Source organism: Microcaecilia unicolor, chromosome 1 (genome assembly GCF_901765095.1).
Source record: "Microcaecilia unicolor chromosome 1, aMicUni1.1, whole genome shotgun sequence".
Taxonomy (NCBI): Eukaryota; Metazoa; Chordata; class Amphibia; order Gymnophiona; family Siphonopidae; genus Microcaecilia; species Microcaecilia unicolor.
The window spans coordinates 678,543,723-678,563,294 of record NC_044031.1 but is presented as its reverse complement, the minus strand read 5'-3'; the positions used below and the strand labels follow the sequence as shown (position 1 = coordinate 678,563,294).

The 19,572-nt window shown below is 46.6% G+C and overlaps 1 protein-coding gene across 1 annotated transcript in view; it reads right to left on the bottom strand.

Annotated features, from left to right (window-relative positions):
* HEXA (hexosaminidase subunit alpha) overlaps nucleotides 1–19,572 on the bottom strand; it is a 162,183-nt gene that overhangs the window by 30,159 nt on the left and 112,452 nt on the right. The window contains exons 8-9 of the mRNA XM_030187644.1: nucleotides 18,288–18,468; nucleotides 7,553–7,639 (exon numbers count right to left, since the gene is read on the bottom strand). Of these exons, the coding sequence (XP_030043504.1) occupies nucleotides 7,553–7,639; nucleotides 18,288–18,468 (268 nt within the window). The remainder of the gene's footprint in view (nucleotides 1–7,552; nucleotides 7,640–18,287; nucleotides 18,469–19,572) is intronic.

Sequence of the window (19,572 nt, the reverse complement as noted above, 5' to 3'; positions counted from 1 at the left end):
ACTCCTGTATTCTGAAGGGTTTGCAATTTTTTCCCATAAAGTCACTTGACAACCTAGATATAAGAAATTACAATAATCTGTGATAAAACAAGAGATTGTACCAACAATCTGAATGAATGGAATTCCAAGAAGCTACAAAGGAAATATGTTCTTACCTGATAATTTTCTTTCCTTTAATCATACCAGACCAGACTAATGGGTTGTGTCCATCTACCATCGGAAGGAGACAGAGAAAATAGTTCCAAGCAAACCGCCCCCTTAAGGGTATCGTGCAGCCTGGAATGTTCAGTATTTCGAATAGCCAAGCAGTGGTGCTCTGAAGTCTAGAAGAAAATAAAGTTAATACCAAACAGGCAAACTCTTGGAGCCAATATGCAGAACCTCACTGTTCCTGCTTGGCCAAAGGCAACTGCAACCTCCTCTCACAGTAAAGTAAGCGGGAGGGAATGGTCCATACTGAGGTTGCCCAAGCACATAGAGATCTACCCCTGAATCCGGGGAAAGAACTTCGTGATCCCAAGTAACAGGAGTCATACAGAGCTGGCACAACAAGTGGCAGGAGATTGAATAGAGAAGATGAAGTAGGCAGTACTGTAGGACATCCCACCGTATTGAAGAGCCGTGGAACAGCCAGGGATACCTAAAGGAAACAACACTCTGACAAACTTTAGCCAGGGAGGGAATCTGGACTAGTCTGGTATAATTAAAGGAAAGAAAATTATCAGGTAAGAACATAATTTTTCCTTCCTTGTCATCTATACCAGACCAGTCCAGACTAATGGGATGTAGCAAAGCAGTTTCCCAAAGATGGGAGGGAGAAAAGAAGAATGTTGAAGGTTGAGAAATCAACAAAGCTATACACACAGCAAAAAAACTGATCAGCAGAAAAGGATTTGAATATCCGAACGACCAGGCTACCAAAATGGAACAGAGTTAGACACTAGAAAAGGAACTGAAGCCATAGGACGTAAAACAAACGTCTTGAGCAAAAGAAAAATTACGTCCCCCTGTCCCGAGAGTAGAAAAAAGAAGCAGCAAAAGATACTCATGCCAAAGGACCCCACTATGGAAGGAAGGCAACAGTTGTATCCGAGCAACAATGAGAAGAACTGTCTCTCCTAGACCAGGATCCACTTCTCCGAACCCTGGAAGGACAAAGACTAACTCCCAAACCTGCCGGTCTGCGTTAAGTCCAAGATGGTCAGATGAAGTGACCCTAACAAGTACTAGGAGTACAAACCCCAAACAGTGTGCCACACTTCACAGGAGAAAGAAAGCAAGGCCCAGGAACCACCCAGACCCGCGCCTAGTGAAAGAATCAAACTCCACAGAACAAGAAGAAACTCCAGAGTCGAGAGAACCAATTAACTGGAGCACTAGTCTCTCCAGGAGAACCGTGAAGAAAAGGGCAGCAGCATACCAGGGTACAACCATAGAAAGACAGTACTCCTCAACCAGCTCGCTCTGGACTTAGGGATGCAAGAACAGAGCCAAGAGAACAAAAGGAGACAAAAAGAGAGAGACGAGAACCACACTGTGGGGAAAAGACCCTCAAGGTGCCAAGTAGCCACAAAAGGAGCAGAGACGAATTCCAACTTCAGGAATGGAGACGCTTCTCGCCAGCCACCAAGAGCTACGGCAAAAAAAGGTGCCACAAGAATGGTAGCTAACAGGAGACAAGACAGCCTTGTCTAGCAATATAAACTACAGTATGCCACAGCTGCTGAGAAGTTACTGTATCCAACCTGCAGAAAAGAGCTGGGGTTGACCGACAAGGTGAAACAGTGCCCAACAGGCAAAGTTGAAAAACGCTCCACAGTCAGAAACTAAACTGTGCTAAAGGGACAGAAATGAAGCTGTGCTAATCAGACAGAGTAGGATCCGTGCTCAACGAGAACAAACGGATTTGCACTCAAAGCACACAAACTGAGCCACGCACCACGGGCAGAGAAAGAATTGCACACCTCTGGCAAAAATAGAAATGCACTGAACAAGCAGAAAAGAAGCTGAGAGTAACAGACAAGAGGATGAGCAGTGCCCCACTGAAAGAGCTGGATGTTAGAGGTACCTGCAGAACTGAAACTGCGGTTGCGATGGAACTGTGTATAAAACGCAGACAAGGAGCTGCTTTCCACACGCAAACAAGGAGCTGTGCTCCGGATGCCAGCAAGGAGCTGCGCTCCTGACACCGGTAAGGAGCTGTGCTCCAGGCACCGGCAAGGAACTGCGCTCCAGACACCAGCAAGGAGCAACACTCCACACGCCGACAAAGACCTATGCTTCCTATGCAGAGATGAAGCTGTGTAGCACCTGCAATCACAGAGCTGTGCTCCACATACCACCCTGGAACTTCGCCCAATTTGCAGAGAAGAGTTGTGCTAAACACACAGAGATGGAGATACACTCAACTGGTGGTGGAGCTGCACTCTGCACGCAGACAAGGAGCTGCATTGCATACGCAAAGAGAGAGCTGCATGACACACACAGAGCCATGTTCTACACGCAGACACAGGACTGCGCCCCACACTGAGACCTGCAGAGAAAGAACTACACTCAACATTTGACAATGGAGCTGAGATGAAATGCAGAGATGAAAGGTTGCAGAATAAGCAGCAAAGGAACTTCAATCAACATGCCATGATAGAACTGTCCTCAACATACAGCGATGAAGCTAAAGCCAACCTGGAACTGTGGAACTGTGACCAACATGCAGCGATGGAGCTAAAGCCAACCTGGAACTGTGGAACTGTGACCAACATGGAATGGTGGAACTGCATGCGGCGATGGAGCTGCGCTCAACAAGCAAAAAGCATAGATGGAGTCCCGGAGAACAGCCAGAGAAGAAGGTGCTGCCAGGAGGCCAACAGGAAAGGAGCTCAACTTGTGGAAATGCAAACCTGGTGCTGCACTCCCCTGGCCCAGAGGGACTAAAACTACAAGAAGAGAAAGCCCCGTGTCCCAAGAGACACTCTCGGCCCCCAAGTGGACCCTGAGCCACAATGACCACCCTCCTAGGCAACCAATACAGAGCAGCAGTCAACGTAGAGAAAGAACTCCCGCCAAGAGGGAGATAAGCATCACAGATCTAGAATCCTCAGACCATAGGGAGCAAAGTGCAGCCATAAGGCAGTGAGGAAGAAACAACTCTCGCCTGGCCAGGAACAAAGACGAAGCTGGCCACTAACACCAAACTGAGGAAAAAGCAGCTAAGGGAGAGAGAAACTTCACACCTAGAACAGAGCCATTTCCATGCAGAAAAGTAGAGAAAAGCGCAGAGCTAAGAGACAATAATCCAGATGAACAGCAATAGATCTGCTCAGCAGGAAAGAACTGCGCTCCTTACAGAAAAAGGAAGGAGTGCCAAATATGCCAGAAGCGAGGCGCCTGAAACTAGAAAAGGCAAAATCCGCCTGTGCCAGGCTAAAACTCCCGCCCGAAAGCAAGGGAAGCTAGGAAGAGCTGTGGCAAACTAGTCCTAAAAAGGCACATTCCCATAAAGAGACATTGAACTGAGTCCAAGCAAAAGACTGGCAAGAATAGTGCTCCCGAGGGTACTCAGAAGAGGGATTTGAGCTAGCAGTTGCACACCGAGGGCAACTCGAACCCCTGCCGAAGGAAAATATACTGCAGACAAACCAGAGCAGACAGGAGGGCTTCATGGGGACGAGAGAACCAGAACCTCCCTAAGGAAGGGAGGAAAAACTGCTGCCAAAACAAGAATCAAATAGCAGGGATGTCTCATGCAAGATGCCTGAAGCAGCAGAGACCAGATGGTCTAAAAAAGAACTGACCAACAGCTGCGCAAGGCTGACAGGAATGAAAAAATAGCCCTGGACTAAAAAGACCAAGCCTGCAGCCAAATGGAGCCAGTGAGAGACTTCCCCCACTTTGGAAATGGCAGACTAAGACCTCCGAACCGCAAAGGTACAAGTTCCAGCAACGGGGCCGCCCTCTGAACCAGCCGCCATCTAGGATCGTGAAGAGGAGAAAAACAACTGAGTTTCCTGATCCAGACACGAGCCGTGCCCCACAAAAAAAAATCAAAGCAACTGGTACCAGCTCAGAAGGGTCCAAGATCAGAATCAGACGCCGGCCAGCGAAATGCAAAGAAACTTCGCAAGCAGCCCCCTAGAATACATTGCCAAAGGCGGGAAAATAAATCAGGTAACAGGCAAGAGAAAGAAGGAAAAACAAAAAGGTTCTTCTTTTTTTTTTTTTTTTTTAACAATCTTCTTCACTAGTGACAGGAATTAATAAAGGCAGAGAATTAATAAAAGGAGGGAAAAACAAAGTTTCCTTTTTTCTTTTTTTTTTTTACCAACCTTCTTCACTAGTGACAGGAATAATTAAAGGCTTACCTCAGAAGCAGAAATTAAGATATACCTACCACCACAGAAGAGAAGAACCCCCACAGGGGAGACAAGTTACTCCATGCCACAATCAACCATCACCCTGCTACAAAGACAGCCAGGGGAGGGGAGGGAACCAGGGTCACTGGATATCACCCTAGCTGGCAGATGAGGAACCCAGGGCCACTGCATGTCTTATATTCCGCCAGAACCGATATACTCACACCACCCCTCTCCTCAAGTCACTTCACTGGCTTCCGATCAGATACCGCATACAATTCAAACTTCTCCTCCTTACCTACAAATGCACCCGGTCTGCGGCTCCTCACTACCTCTCTACCCTCATCTCCCCCTATGTCCCCGCCCGTAACCTCCGCTCACAGGACAAATCCCTCCTTTCAGTTCCCTTCTCCACCACTGCCAACTCCAGGCTCCGCTCATTCTGCCTTGCCTCACCCTTTGCCTGGAACAATCTTCCTCAACCCCTACGCCAAGTTCCCTCCCTACCCATTTTCAAATCTCTGCTTAAAACTCACCTCTTCAATGCTGCGTTCGGCACCTAACCTTTCGTGAAATATAGTATTCCCTATCAGACGGACTCCACACTTGTCTTTAGATTGTACACCTGTCTTTTAGATTGTAAGCTCCTTGAGCAGGGACTGTCCTTCCATGTTAAATTGTACAGCGCTGCGTAACCCTAGTAGCGCTTTAGAAATGTTAAGTAGTAGTAGTATCTAAAACTAGCCCCAACACGGCTACCAGCACACCCCTGGCTCCACTGTCACCAGAAGAATCTGGACAGGAACTACCAGCCGGCAATCCAGAGCAGCTGCACGAGCCGTCCATCATCCGCTAGGAGACAGAGAAAATACTGAACATTCTTGGCTGCACGATACCCTTAAGGGGCGGTTTACTTGGAACTATTTTCTCTGTCTCCTTCCGCTGGTAGATGGACACAACCCATTAGTCTGGACTGGTCTGGTATAGATGATAAGGAATGTGCTTCAGTTTTCTCAACAGCCCAAAAACTCTCAATTACTTAAGAATGTGGGTCAAATGTTAATGCATTATCCAATGTTACTTTCAAGATTTTAAAGTTGGGACTCCTAAGACATGCCAAAGTAACATTGCTCACTCTAGCTCAGCTCCTGTGAACTATGCTACTACGTATGCTCAGTTTGGGTTGTAATGGCTTCTGGCCAGGTAGCCATTTCCAGTTTCACACACGCTCACATAACAGCACAGATATTAGGGGACTTGTGTGCTCCACCCACCACTATCACAACACACATTACTTTCAGTCAGTGTTGACAGAACATAATAGAAAACTATGGAGTTCCCTTTTCTCGAAAGATGAAGTGGAGACCAACAGGGGGATGATCAGAAGCAAACGCTGGCGCTAGAGGCTGTTAGCGCCATACTAGCACCGGCGTTTACTAACACCCCATGATCAGAGCCCTCGAGCGCATGAAACAACACGCTTGAGGGCTCTGAATGCAACTAGCATGCAAATGCATGCTAAACAGGGCTAAACATATTCATTCCCAATGATCAGCTGCCAGCGCACCAAAGATTGGGGTTCTGGCTGTGGCAAACCCTACGCCAGCTCCGAGCTGGTGTTAGGGTTTGCAGATCATTGGGGAGGAATGGAGAGCCCTGTTCAGCATGCATTTGCATGCTGGCAGGCCCACATTCCCCCCAACAGCAAACCTGCCACTGACAGGGGGCTGGAGGTCCGGCGGACCTCCGGTCCCCCTGGCAATCCCCCCCCCCCAACTCCCCCCAGCAAAAGGTCCCTGGTGGCCCAGTGGGCGACCAACCAACCCCCCCCCTCCCCAAGTTCAAGGAGGGCTGGAGATCCGGTGGGTATCCAGCCCCCCCTAACCCCTAACTCCCCCAGCAAAAGGTCCCTGGTGGCCTAGTGGGCGACCAACCAACCAACCCCCCCCCCCCCCCCCCCCCAGCAACAGGCGGCTGGAGGTCCGCTGGACCTCGTCCAGGTTCAGGGAGGGCTGGAGATACGGTGGGTCTCCAGCCCCCCCTAACTCCCCCAGCAAAGGGTCCCTGGTGGCCTAGTGGGCAGGCAACCAACCAAACAACCCCCCCTCCCAGGTTCAAGGAGGGCTGGAGATCTGGTGGGTCTCCAGCCCCCCCTAGTCCCCCTGGTGGTCCAGACCCCCCTAGTGTGTTGGAGGAGGGAGAGTAGCCTGCCTCCCTCCTCTTCCTGTGATGCTGCAAAATGGTGGCACCCAGCCCTGCCCAGTGTATCCTGGGATGCGCTGGGCGGGGCTATATACCATATAAGGGAAACTCCCTTGTACGGTGTATACCCCCGCCCAGTGCATCCCAGGATACACTGGGCAGGGCTGGGCGCCGCCATTTTGCGGCGTCGCAGAAAGAGGAGGAAGGCAGGCTTCCCTCCCTTCTTCAACACACAAGGTAGGGGGGTTCCTTATATGGTGTATAGCCCCACCCAGCGCATCCCAGGATACACTGGGCAGGGCTGGGCGCCGCCATTTTGGTCTTTGTTAAATTGTACAGCGCTGTGTAACCCTAGTAGCGCTCTAGAAATGTTAAGTAGTAGAAGGGCTGGGCGCCGCCATTTTGCAGCGTATTTTGCGGCAGCGCTGGAAGAGGAAGGAGGCAGGCTACCCTCCCTCCTCCAACACACAAGGTAGGGGGTCTGGACCACCAGGGACCCCTTGCTGGAGGACTGGGGGGGCTGGAAACCCACCGGATCTCCAGCCCTCCCTGAACCTGGGGGGGGCGGGGAACGGAGGTCCAGCAGACCTCCAGCCCCCGTTGCTGGGGGGGGGGGGGGTTGGTTGGTCGCCCACTAGGCCACCAGGGACCCTTTGCTGGGGGAGTTAGGGAGGGCTGCAGACCCAGACCTGTCAAACAAGTGCAAGAGGATTGTGCTGAGCGCATGCTCAGGCACAATTCTCCCGCACTTTTAACCCATGATCAGAGATAATTGCGTGCTTAAATTTGCATGCAATTATCTCTGATTATAGGTCTAATAACGTCCCGCGCTGTTCTAGCGCTATCTTTGGAGCACTGTTTGGAACAGTACAGGGTTTTGATCATCTCTCTGCAAGAGCCTAGGGTGAAAAGCAACAGGAGCCATGAGGAATGGAAATCTAGCACGTCTGTGCTTCTGCTAAACAGGGACTAGGGACAGACATCACTATCCATCTCCTTACTTCTTTATGTAGAAAGATTCTAATCTGGTGTAGTCGTTTCCAAATTGCATCATCTTCATAAATTCCCGGACGTGTGGATTTGACTTCCTTATGATAAATACACCCAGACAAAAAAAAAAAAAAAAAAAAAAGAGAGAACTGGAATTAAGCAAATGCTGAAATTTCAATTCATTTTTCATTTATTGCATACACTTTTTTGTTTTTAATTAGTTGTAAAACAAGAAAAGCTCTGTTGAGGATCTACCTCTTTCCATATGAAAAAAAAAGTCTTTTAGCAATATAGCCCCTGTATTTCAAGGAAGCACGAAGGGATGATGAAATACAGTATAGTGTGAAACTGTGGGCCAACCAGCTGACAGGCCTCACTTCTAATATCATGCACTTCAGAAAAGAAGGCAGACACGCTGCTATGACATTGCCTGTCTGGTAATTAAGACAGAACAAATCCCTCTACTACTACAAAATATTTTGAGCCTTCTGAGGCATAAAGCTGAAGACAAGGTGACTCCAGAGACTGAGAAGGACTTGTTATGCTCTGTGATGCAGTGTCAACAATTTCTTACTCACAAAGCAGTTTTATTAACCACATACTCTGGCCGTTGTCTGTCTATGTTGAATTGTTGTTTTAAAAAAAAATACAGGACAGATGATACAACCACTTGTTAATGAATCCACAAAAAATATTTTCACCAAAATGAAATCAAAACACAATCAAAGAAAAGACTAAATATATTGGAGAAAAATTATTATAAAGGTTGAATCCTCAGTGTGAAATTCAGAATACTGAGACCACAAACAATGCTCCTCTCATAAGACCAGCTGTGTGAATTAATGTTCACCATCCACAGCTGTACACACCATCATCGGACACAACCTACGTATGTATACCTATTGTGCAGTAAAGAACAAAGGTGAATGTGTTTCACAATATAAATCATAAATCAAAAATAGTCTCACTCTGAAGATGTTTACCAATTCAACTCTGTACAGTTCAATGCAAAGTCTATGTATTCAGTGAACATGTAAATGGGTATACCTTTTTTTGAAAAACAAAGATAAGTTAATACACTTATCTTGATAGTAGTAATGTCCCAACCCACTCAGATCGGGACATTATTGCTATCAAGTGCACTGACATATCTTTATTATGTATATCTTTGTGTTCCGACAGCCACATTGTCTGTGGTCTCAGTATTCTGAATTTCACACTGAGGACTCAACCATATAATAATTTTTCCACATGTATATTATATTTAGTCTCTTCTCCAATTGTGTTTGCTTTCATTTTAGTGAAAGTATTTTTGAGGATTCATTATTTATTTTACTTTTTAATTGGGTTCTTTTCTTGTTTCAGCAACCACTGGTTAAGCAATGTTGCTCACCTGCAGCTGGGATAAATTGGCAAGTGAGTGTACCATCCTTGAGATACAAAAGAAGGAAACCACCATAGTGGAGGAACAAGGAGAACCTTATGGAGTCCATAGAAACAGTCAAACAGTAAGGTCAATGGATGAGTCTTCCAACCCAAGCAGACAAACGAGAGTAGATTCTTAAAGGTGTGGTTTTATCGATGGACAAAAAAGACCCTACACGAGACCTTAAAAAAAGCCTGCCTCAGGGGTCTTTTGTAGAAGTAGTCATTGTGTTCCTTGTGATCATCCCAGAGATATCTGTTAGACTACCTGTTCTACAAAAAAAAAAAAAAAACCCTGAGGCAAGCTTTAAGAAGAAAAACAGTCCTTGTCAGGTCTTTTTGTTCATCAAAAAAGAAACTACTCTCATTTGTATGCTTGTGTTAGAAGACTCATCCATTGACCGTACTGTTTGACTATGCCATCCATGAGATCCAGTATGCAAAGCCAATTCCTTTTTTCAGGGATAGTAGAATGGAAGAGTATGTTAATTTTTAATTTCTTTTTGCCCAAGAAAAAAAAAGTTGAGATCCCTGAGGCTCAGAATGAGAAGGCCCCTGATTTCTTGGGGGGATTAGAAAATACCTGGAATAGAAACCCTGATTTCTCTCCAATAGAGGGACAGGTTCCATAGCATTGGCCTGGAGCAAGAGCAACATCCTCTTGCAAAAGGCTGACATCGGAGATGGGGAGGAGGGTCCAGTGCAAAGGTTCATCTGGGGGCTTTCTTTCTGAGAAGCCTGAGGTAGTAACCCTTTTGGTTTATACTCAGCACCTAGAAATATGTGGTAATGGTCTGCCAAGCTTTAAAGAAATAATGAGCCTGACTCCCCCCCCCCCCCCCCCCCCCCCCCCCCCACCATAGCAGGGGTTCTCAACCCAGTTCTTGGGACATATCCAGCCAGTCAGATTTTCAGGAAACCCATAATAAATATGCACAAGATAGAATTGGGATAGTACATGCAAATTTAACTAAATCTTTCAGCCATACCTATCTATATGGTCCTTCTTTGCTTATACCCTACGCTGTTTATTAAAATGTTCAATTACATGCTATGTTGATATTGTAAGTAGTATACTATACTGTACTTTGTGTTATTTGAATATTTTTACTGCTGTAATTGTCTATTGCTTATGTTTGATTTCTTCTTACTGTACACCACCTTTAGTGAATTCTTTCAAAAAGATGGTAAAAAAATCCTAATAAATAAATAAATATCTACTGTGGGTATCTTGAAAACCTGACTGGTTAGGTGTGTCCTGGACTGGATTAAGAAACCCTGCCCTACAGCAAAGGCAAGGTACATCTTTTAGAGGAGTTGTGGCTACTGAGACAGAAGATAGTCAAGGCTGCTGCTTTGTTGGAGCAGGAGACTATGATTAAGCTGAGCACTCTCTCTGACGAGGTCTCTGGGAAGCAGGAAGATGATGTTCAGACAGCTGTTTTTGATAAAGTCTTGTGCTGTGAGAACCCCTTGTGGTACTGAATAAAAGATGGCCATCTACTCGTATCAGAAAAGGAGGGTGGGCATGACAGAAATTACTGCAGGGTGGAGCAATAATTCATTATGGTTTCAAAAGAACATGACTTGTTCTCCAAAAAGGAGAGACCCACATACAGGGTGCATCCATTTAGAATGAATGCCCTCATGGGAACCAGAAGCAGGCAGCCACACAAGGCATCTAGCTGCAATAGTAAAGCAGAAACTCTGGAGGAGGAGGTTTCAAAAATATTTCATGCAGTACATTATCAGATCTGTACCACATTCATCCACCTCTGCTAGAAAGGCAGCTGTGTTTGCGACTGAAGACAGGCTTGATAAAAAAAGACTGGAAGACCGTGTGCATATACTGGACTATACAGAATTGAAGCACTTGTACTCATGTTGACAAACATCACCCTATGGAGGAAGGGGAGACTTCCCTGCCAAAGTAATCTAGCATTCTCAGATCTTTCCCAGCTGGAATATTGGAAAAATCCCTAAATTTCTTGAACTTCCTCATAGCTGCCTCAACCATCACAAATGCATGGAAAAGCTGGACTTTGCTGAATCCTAGAGCTGGCTTGGCCTTGTATTTTATTTATTTATTATTTATTTTAGAGAGATGTTGAACATCGAGTGGATTATACCACATCTGAAAATTGTTGGTCCTGAAGCAAGCCATGGATAATAAGAGTACCAGTTCATTTTGGTGTCTCAATGTATTTTAAGAGACCAAAATCATCTACTCTTGGCTCAGCCTCCTGCTACAGAGGAAAAGGCACCCCCTTAGCCATTTTCTGAACAGGTCTTGGCAAGAAATATTTCCAAATAAGGACCCATTTCTGGCCAGGGCAGGAGACGGATTAGACAGAATTCCTTTATAGTCCCTGTCAACATCTTTGAAAGATGAAGGTTGAGTATAGCAAAGATACTTACTTGTGGAAGGTATTCTCCAAGGACAGCAGTTTTATATTCTCACAAGTGGGCGACGCCATAGCTAAATGACAGCATTGTGGAGCGCAAGTGCCTTCCCGCCCGCCGCGAGAACACAGTCTCCTTAGTTTAATACTATAGCAAAAAAATAAAGTAAAAATAAAGGAGACAATTCCAAGGGTAGGCAGGAGGGATTGTGAGAATATAAAGCCTGCTGTCCTCAGCGAATACCTGCTACACAGTTAAGTATCTTTGCTTTCTCTGAGGACAAGCAGGCTTATAATTCTCACAAGTGGGGAATCCCTAGCATCCAGGCTCACCAAAAACAACATACATTGGTCATTGGGCCTCGCAACGGCGAGGACATAACAGAGATTAACCTGAAATTATATACAATCTGAACGAGATTGTAGCCTGGAACAGAATAAAACGGGCCTAGGAAGGTGGAGTTGGATTCTAGACCCCAAACAGACTCTGCAACACTGTCTGCCCGAACTGAATGTCACGTTGGGTATCCTGCTCAAAGCAGTAGTGTGACGTGAATGTGTGAAGACCACATCGCAGCCGTGCAAATTTATTCAATGGAGGCCAACCGCAAGTGGGCTACCGACATGGCCATGGCTCTGACATTATGAGCCATGAAATGACCATTCAAGGACAGCCCAGCTTGTGCATAAGTGAAGGAAATGCAATCTGCCAGCCAAACAGAAATGGTACATTTCCCAATACTGTCCACCATCCTGTTGGGACCAAAAGAAACAAAAAGCTGGCCTTGTCTGCTCCATGTAATAGGCCAATGCACTATTGCAATCCAAGGTTTGCAAGCTGCTTTCGCCAGGATGAGCATTAGGTTGGGAAAAGAATGTTGGCAAGACAATTGACTGCTTCAGATGGAAGGGTGCGTGCGGAGGAATACTCTGTTGAGATGAAACTTAGTTTAAGGTGCATCCACCACTAAGGCATGAAGTTCACCGACTCTATGAACTGAAGTAACAGCTACCACAACAATGATCTTCCAGGTCAAGTACTTCACATGGCAGAAATTCAGTGGCTCAAAAGGTGCTTTCATCAGCTTGGTGAGAATGACGTTGAGATCCCAGGGCACTGGTGAAGGTTTGACAGGGGGCTTTGAAAAAAGCCCTCTCATGAAGCAAACAACTAGAAGCTGTCCACAGATGGGCTTACCTTCTACAAGTTGATGATAAGCACTAATTTCATTAAGGTGAACCCTTACAGAGTTGGTCTTGAGACCAGACTCTGATAAGTGTGGAAGATAATCAAGCAGGGTCTGTGTAGGGCCTTGCTCTGACACCAGATGGCAAATCTCCTCCATTTAAAAGAGTAACACCTCTTAGTGGAATCTTTCCTGGAAGCCAGCAAGACCTGGAAGACACCCTCTGAGAGGCCCAAGGAAGCAAATTCTAGGCTCTCAACATCCAAGCTGTGAGAGCTAGAGACTGGAGGTTGGGATGCAGAAGTGACCCCTCATTCTGAGAGATGAGGGTCAGAAAACATTCCAATCTCCACTGTTCATCGAAGGATAATTCCAGAAGAGGGAACCATATCTCCCGCGGTCAATATGTCGCGATCAGAAGCATGGTTCTACAGTCTTGCTTGAGTTTCAACAATGTTTTTCCCACTAGAGGTATTGGAGGATACAAATACAGAAGACCTGTCCTCCAACTGAGGAGGAAAGCATCTGATGCTCGTCTGTCATAGGCCTGAAGCCTGAAACAGAACTGATGGACCTTGTGATTGATCTGAGCGGCAAAAAGATCCACCGAGGGGGTGCCCCACACTCAAAAGATCTTGCGGGCTATGCCCACCATTGAGAGACTACTCATGTGGTTGCATTATCCTGCTCAGTCTGTCAGATAGGGTATTGTTTGTGCACGCCAGATAAGTGGCTCAAAGAAACATGCCATGTTGGCGAGCCCAATGCCACATCCGGATGGCCTCCTGACAGAGAGGGCGTGATCTGGTGCCCCCCTGCTTATTGGTGTAATACATTGCAACCTGTTTGTTTAGATGACAACAAATTGACGAGATAGCCGATCTCTGAAAGCCTTTAGAGCGTTCCGGATCACCCGAAGCTCCAGGAGATTGATCTGAAGATTTGTTTCCTGGAAGGACCAAACTCCATGAGTGTGAAGCCCATCTACATAAGCTCCCCATCCCAGGAGAGATGCATCTACTGCACTTTTTGCAACTGAGGAATTTGAAATGGAAGTCCCAGAGTCAAACTGGATTGAATGGTCCACTACTGAAGAGAGTGTACCAGGTCTAGGGACACATGGATGACACCTTCTAGACTCCCTGTGGCTTGATACCACTGAGAAGCAAGGGTTCATTGAGCTGATCTCATATGAAGATGTCTCATGGGTGTAACATACACTGTGGAAGCCATGTGGCCCAACAATCTCAACACTGCCAAGCTGTGACCCACTGAGAGGCAAGAACCTTGGAAGCGAGTGAGACAAGATTGTCTGCTCTCATCTCCGGAAGGTAGGCTCGAACCTTCTGTGTGTCTAGCAGGGCTCCTATGAACGCCAATCACTGGACAGGGTAGAGATGGGACTTGGGGTAGTTTAAAACAAACCCTAGTAGTTCGAGCACCCGAATAGTCCTTTGCATGGACTCCTGAGCACCCTCCTCAGAGGTGCTCTTTACCATCCAATCATCAAGATACGGGAACACATGGACTCCCAGTCTGAGGCAACTACCGCTAGACATTTGGTGAAGACCCTGGGAGGCAACGCAAGGCCAAAAGGCAATATACAGTACTGAAATCGAAGATACATTCGGTGGGCTTGAAGTATCGGGATGCGAGTATATGCATCCTTTAAGTCCAGAAAGCATAACCAATCATTTTGTCTGAATCACTGGGAGAAGGGTGCCCAGCGAAACCATTCTGAACTTTTCTCGGACTAGGAATTTGTTCAGGGCCCTTAGGGCTAGGATGGGACACATCTCCCCTGTTTTCTTCTGCACAAGGAAGTACCTGGAATAGAATCCCTGCCCTTCTTCCCCTGGTGGAACGGGTTCGACTGCATGGGACTTCAAAAGGGCGGAGAGTTCCTCTGCACCTGCCTGTGCTCACAGCTGAATGAATGAGCTCTCTGTGGGCAATTTGGAGGTTTTAGATGCTAACTGAAGGCGTATCTAAAAAGAACTATTTAAAGAACCCACCGGTCAGAGGTTATAAGAGGCTACCTTTGGTGAAAACATTTCAGCCTCCCCCCGACCAGAAAGCTGTCCGGGATAGACATTTCTACTGTGGCTATGCTCTGCTAGAGCAAGTCAAAAGCTCATCCCTTGCTTTGCCTGGGGAGCAGCAGGGGCCTTTGGCGCATGCTGTTGAGGTGAACGAACACGCTGGGGCTGAGCCCGAGTAGGCTGGTGAGCCAAAGTGTTGTACCTATGCCTAGGATAGTAATAGGAACTTCTCCTTGGCTTACCAAAAGTCCTCCTAGTTGAAGAAGTTGATGCAGAAGGTGCCCGGCAGAAGAGAGAGGAGATGGTATCAGTGTGTTTTTTTTAATTTGGTCAGCGACCTCTTCAACCTTCTCTCCAAAAAAGTTATCCCCCCAACACGGAGCATCCGCCAACCTCTGCTGAACAGAATGTGCCAAGTCAGAAACACACAGATACGAGAGTCTGCGCACTGTCATACTTTGAGCAGAGATCCTGGATGCCACATCAAAAGTGTTGTAAGTGCCGTGCCCAAGAACTTTCGACATGCCTTCTGCTGCTTGACCAACTGACAAAAAAGTTCAGCCTGCTCCAGAGGGAGAGTGTCAACCAAGTCTGACATCTGGCGCACCGAGTTTCGCAAGTAGACGCTAATAAAGAGCTGGTAAGATTGTATACAGGAAATGAGCATTAAAGTCTGGTACATCTTCCTCCCAAAAGAATCCAGGGTTCGAGCTTAGAGTACCTGGGGGCACTGAGGCATAGTCCCTGGAACTCCTGGCTCTTTTGAGAGCAAACTCCATCACCATGGAATCGTGTGGCAACTGATGCCTATCAAAACCAGGCGCACTGTGGAGCTGATATTGGGTGTCAATCTTCTTGGGCATGACAGGGACTGACAGAGGGTTCTCCCAGTTCCTGACGAGGACATCCTTGAGTACCTCATGGAGAGGTGCAGTCACAGCCTCCTTAGGAGGAGATGTGAAGTCTAGGACCTCGAGTATCTTAGCCCTGGGCTCATCCTCCACTTCTAAAGGAAATGGAATGGCTTCAGTCATTTCCTTTGCAAAAGATGGAAAAGAAAGGCTCTCTGGAGGAGGCTTTCTCCTTTCAAGTGGAGGGAAGGGTTCAGAGGGAATCCCACAGGACTCATCCAAGGAAAAGTACCTTAGATCCTCCTCTGAATCCCGTGAGCACTCCTCTTCAGTGTCAGACAATACCGCCTGATAGGAGTGTCGAGACCGAACCTGCCTCAGTGCTGAGGAACCATGTCCTCGAGCATGGCATCAAGAAGCAGACTCCCATCTCGACTCCTCTGAAGCTTCCTCCACCGACGTCGAGGAAGTGCCGGCTTGAGTGGCAATCGATATCGGGCCACATGAGGCACCAGAGGCCACACCACAGGCAGAGGGCCAGGCAGGGCCGCAACAGGCGGCAGGGTAGGCGCAAGCATCCCCGATGCCGACGCACACTGTTGCAAAAGGTCATCCAGCAGTTCAGGGAGCAAGGCCGAGGTGCACTCATTGAGGACCGACACCTGGAAAAGCTGGGTTGCCTGCTGAGGCGCAGGCTGCAGAACTGCTGGGGTCAACGGGGGAGATGGATCTTGACTGCTAGGAGACAGGTGCATCAGTACCTCATGTGTGGAGGGGGAGCGGTCCTCCTGGCACCAACGCTTCTTGGGTGCCGAATCTTTCGACGCCCCAGAGCTCCCAGCACCATATGTTGAGGGTGACCGAAGACGATGCTTCTTGGTTTTCACCCGAAGCGTGTCACCAAGGCTCCTCGATGCCAACAAGGACGTCGTCGAATCCACACGTCGCCTCAGGGTCAGGTTCAACAATGGATGGACCCGGAGGCCCTGCACAGCAGGAGACCTCGAGGAAGTTGGAGACCCACTCGATGCTTCACTGCTCCCAGTGTCTAAGAGTATAGTAGCAGCCATGCTTACCAATGCCCCCAATGCTGATGCAATTCTTGACGTCGATGTTGATGCCTCCAACCTCAATGCCAATGTCGACAATGAGGAACTGGATGGCTCCAAAATCCTCTCTTGTTGAGCCTCTGGAAACCTGGGTCCTCTTCTTCATGTGAAGACAGAGAACACAGCAAGGCTATGGTCGAGAAAATAGCCAAAAGGCACAAAAATAGCTCTTCTAGGACTGAGGAACATGAGGAGATAAGAAAAACACCTTCTCCTCACGCAGAAAAAAAAAAGAACTGAGGAGACCACGTTCTCGTGGCAGGTGGGAAGGCACTTGCATATGTGCGATAGAATGCGTCTCGCACTCTACAAAGCTCTCATTTAGCTATGGTAAATGCCGTACTGGACGATACTGATCAGCGTCACCACCCACGTGAGAATTATAAGCCTACTTGTCCTCGGAGAACAAAGGGATCTAACGGTCCCTAGGTATGAGAAGTGATGAAATTTGGAGAGGATGACAGAAGCAAATATGATGGCTCCTACAGTCAGATATAGGAAAGCATCAACAAGGACCCTGAGATGATCTATTCACTCTGCACAGGTGTAGCTGCCATTGAATGGGAAAGTACCTACAAAGGCTCCTGATAAGCAATGATGGGTAAATCTTCAAAGTAGCCCTTAACAATACCAACAATTAGGACTCTGTGACTAAACAGCACCAGAGTGGAAGGAAGAATTTGTTGTGAAGAGGTTCTGCACAGGAAGAAAAGTGAACTGCACTGGAGCAGGTTGGTCTTTAGAGGAACCCAAGCACTGTTTGCTTGACTGGAAGCAAGACTGCACTGATGCACATGCTCTAAGCACAGTGAGGGAGAAGGTCCAATCATATTCCCTTCTGGCTTTGACAACTGTTCTGTTCCTGGCTACACAACTAGCCTGGAGGACTTAGGCATCAGCAGTTAGCAATCCCCCTGGGAAGCTAGAGTGTGGACATCACTATACCTAGATGTTGAAAGCCACTAAAAGGAAGACAACTTGTATGTGCTGGAGTCACCGATGACTACACAGAGCTAACTCTCTTCTAATTCTTCTCTTGCAGGAGATGCTTCTTCACCTCCAAATGGTCATGATCTTCTCTCTCTAGGAGATATTCTAGTGCAATGCTTGTTGTCCTTTTGACTATGTTCCAGAACCAGATAGTTTTAGATCATATACTGCAAGGAGACAGATTTCTAACTCATGCCTGTTCACTACAGTAGAAGAAATGAAACAAAGAAGCTGAAGATCCTAATGCATGCAAGAAAAGACATGCAGGCTCAGAACTCTGAGCCGAAGTTCTGAGCTATGAGAAAGCAGTTCTGTCCCTACACCATTGGATGACATCACCCACTTGTGTGACTGACCGATTCAATCCTGCTTGTTGACAGAAAAGCAGTAGCAGAACAGAAGAGAGTGTTAGCTGGGGGAGAAAAGGGGGAGAGAAAGGGTTTTAAAAGAGCCTGATGCACACTATGATGAGGCAGAAGCACATATTTGCATTTATTGGTTCAAACCAGACAGAAGTAGCAGTTGCACAAAAAAAAAAAAAAAAGTTACATCATTTCTGGGTTACTTTCAGGTAAACAAAAGGCCAAAGGGCTAACAGGACAACATGCCACTTAAATATAAACAGATATTAAACACACACCATTACTGTACTATTTAAATCTTCATTGGAATGTCTAATAAAACCAAAACTCCTGGAGGTCTAAAACATTTGTTGCAACAGTAGGGGGAAAGGAGCATACCAGCAAGAGAAGTCAACCTCATCACCTCCTAGGTGGATGTAGAAATCTGGAAAGACAAAACTGACTTCATTAAAGAACTCAGCCATGAAGTGATAGGTGCTGTTTAGTGTAGGATTCACTGGCCCATACGTCCCGGTGGGGTTTGCTCCATTATAGCATGGTGTCAGCAACTCAGGAAATCCTAAAAGTAGAGAGAGACATTTTAAAGGGCCATTAGCTTTCTTTGTGAACCCAAATAAAAGATTAGGAATATGCATTTTCATTTTGTTTACATTTGTTCTTAAATTTAACATGCACTAAATTAAAAGGATCCAAGAACCTCTCCTTTACAGAAGTAAAGCTCAGTCTGTGGAATAATTTATTAAGAAATGAAGAGAGAATAAAATGAAGAATATCATAATGCCTCTTTATCATGCCATGGTTTGACTGCACATGGAGCAGCATTTTAGGAAGGATGTTCAAATTGGAATTGAGACATCCAAGTCGAGACATCTCAAGTTCCACTTGTATTTAGGCTAGGATCTGATGATGTACAACCTATTCCCAAATATATGAAGAAATGGACATTTATGCACTGGTTATGTGCAGCATGAATCTCCACCTTAGAAAAACAAATGTAACCCTGGTCCCACTCAAACAGTTCAGGTTGCCGGCTAAGCTCTTCAGGGGAGGCACTCGGACCAGGTTTTACAAAAGGTATCGTGTCCGATGAGCTGGGTGAATTCCAGGGCTGGGCTACTTCCTGGTAGACCGGGGGATTCACCATCCCCTTTCAAGCTTCCAAAATATGTTCAACAACAAAACCCACTCATATACCGGGGTCTTTTAAAATTTACTAACAGGAAAAATAAAAAGTCAAAAGGAACAGTTCCCATCAATAGTAACATGGAAAAAAAAAAACTGATGCAGCAATGTGATACTTTCTCAGTTCTTTCTTGTCACGCACCTAATGAGTTCTGGCCCAGCCCACCCAGCAGAACAACCCACAGCTGCAAACAGGTTGATTCCCTGCTTCAATCTCGAGGTTCCTCTCTCCCTAGAGTCTACATACTCTGCTCCTGAGCAGAGCCGATTCCCTTATTTTTTTTTTAAAGCAGCCCCTGTTTCTTATGCCAGACAGGACATAGGAATGACATAGGAAAATGTGGGAGAGAAGTTCTGAAAGCCAAATTTAGGCTCTTAGGTAGAAAGCTCAAATCCAGAACCTCTAGTGTAGCATTTTCTGAAGTGCTACCCGTTCCACGCACAGGGCCCAAGAGATACGCAGAGCTCCGGAGTCTCAATG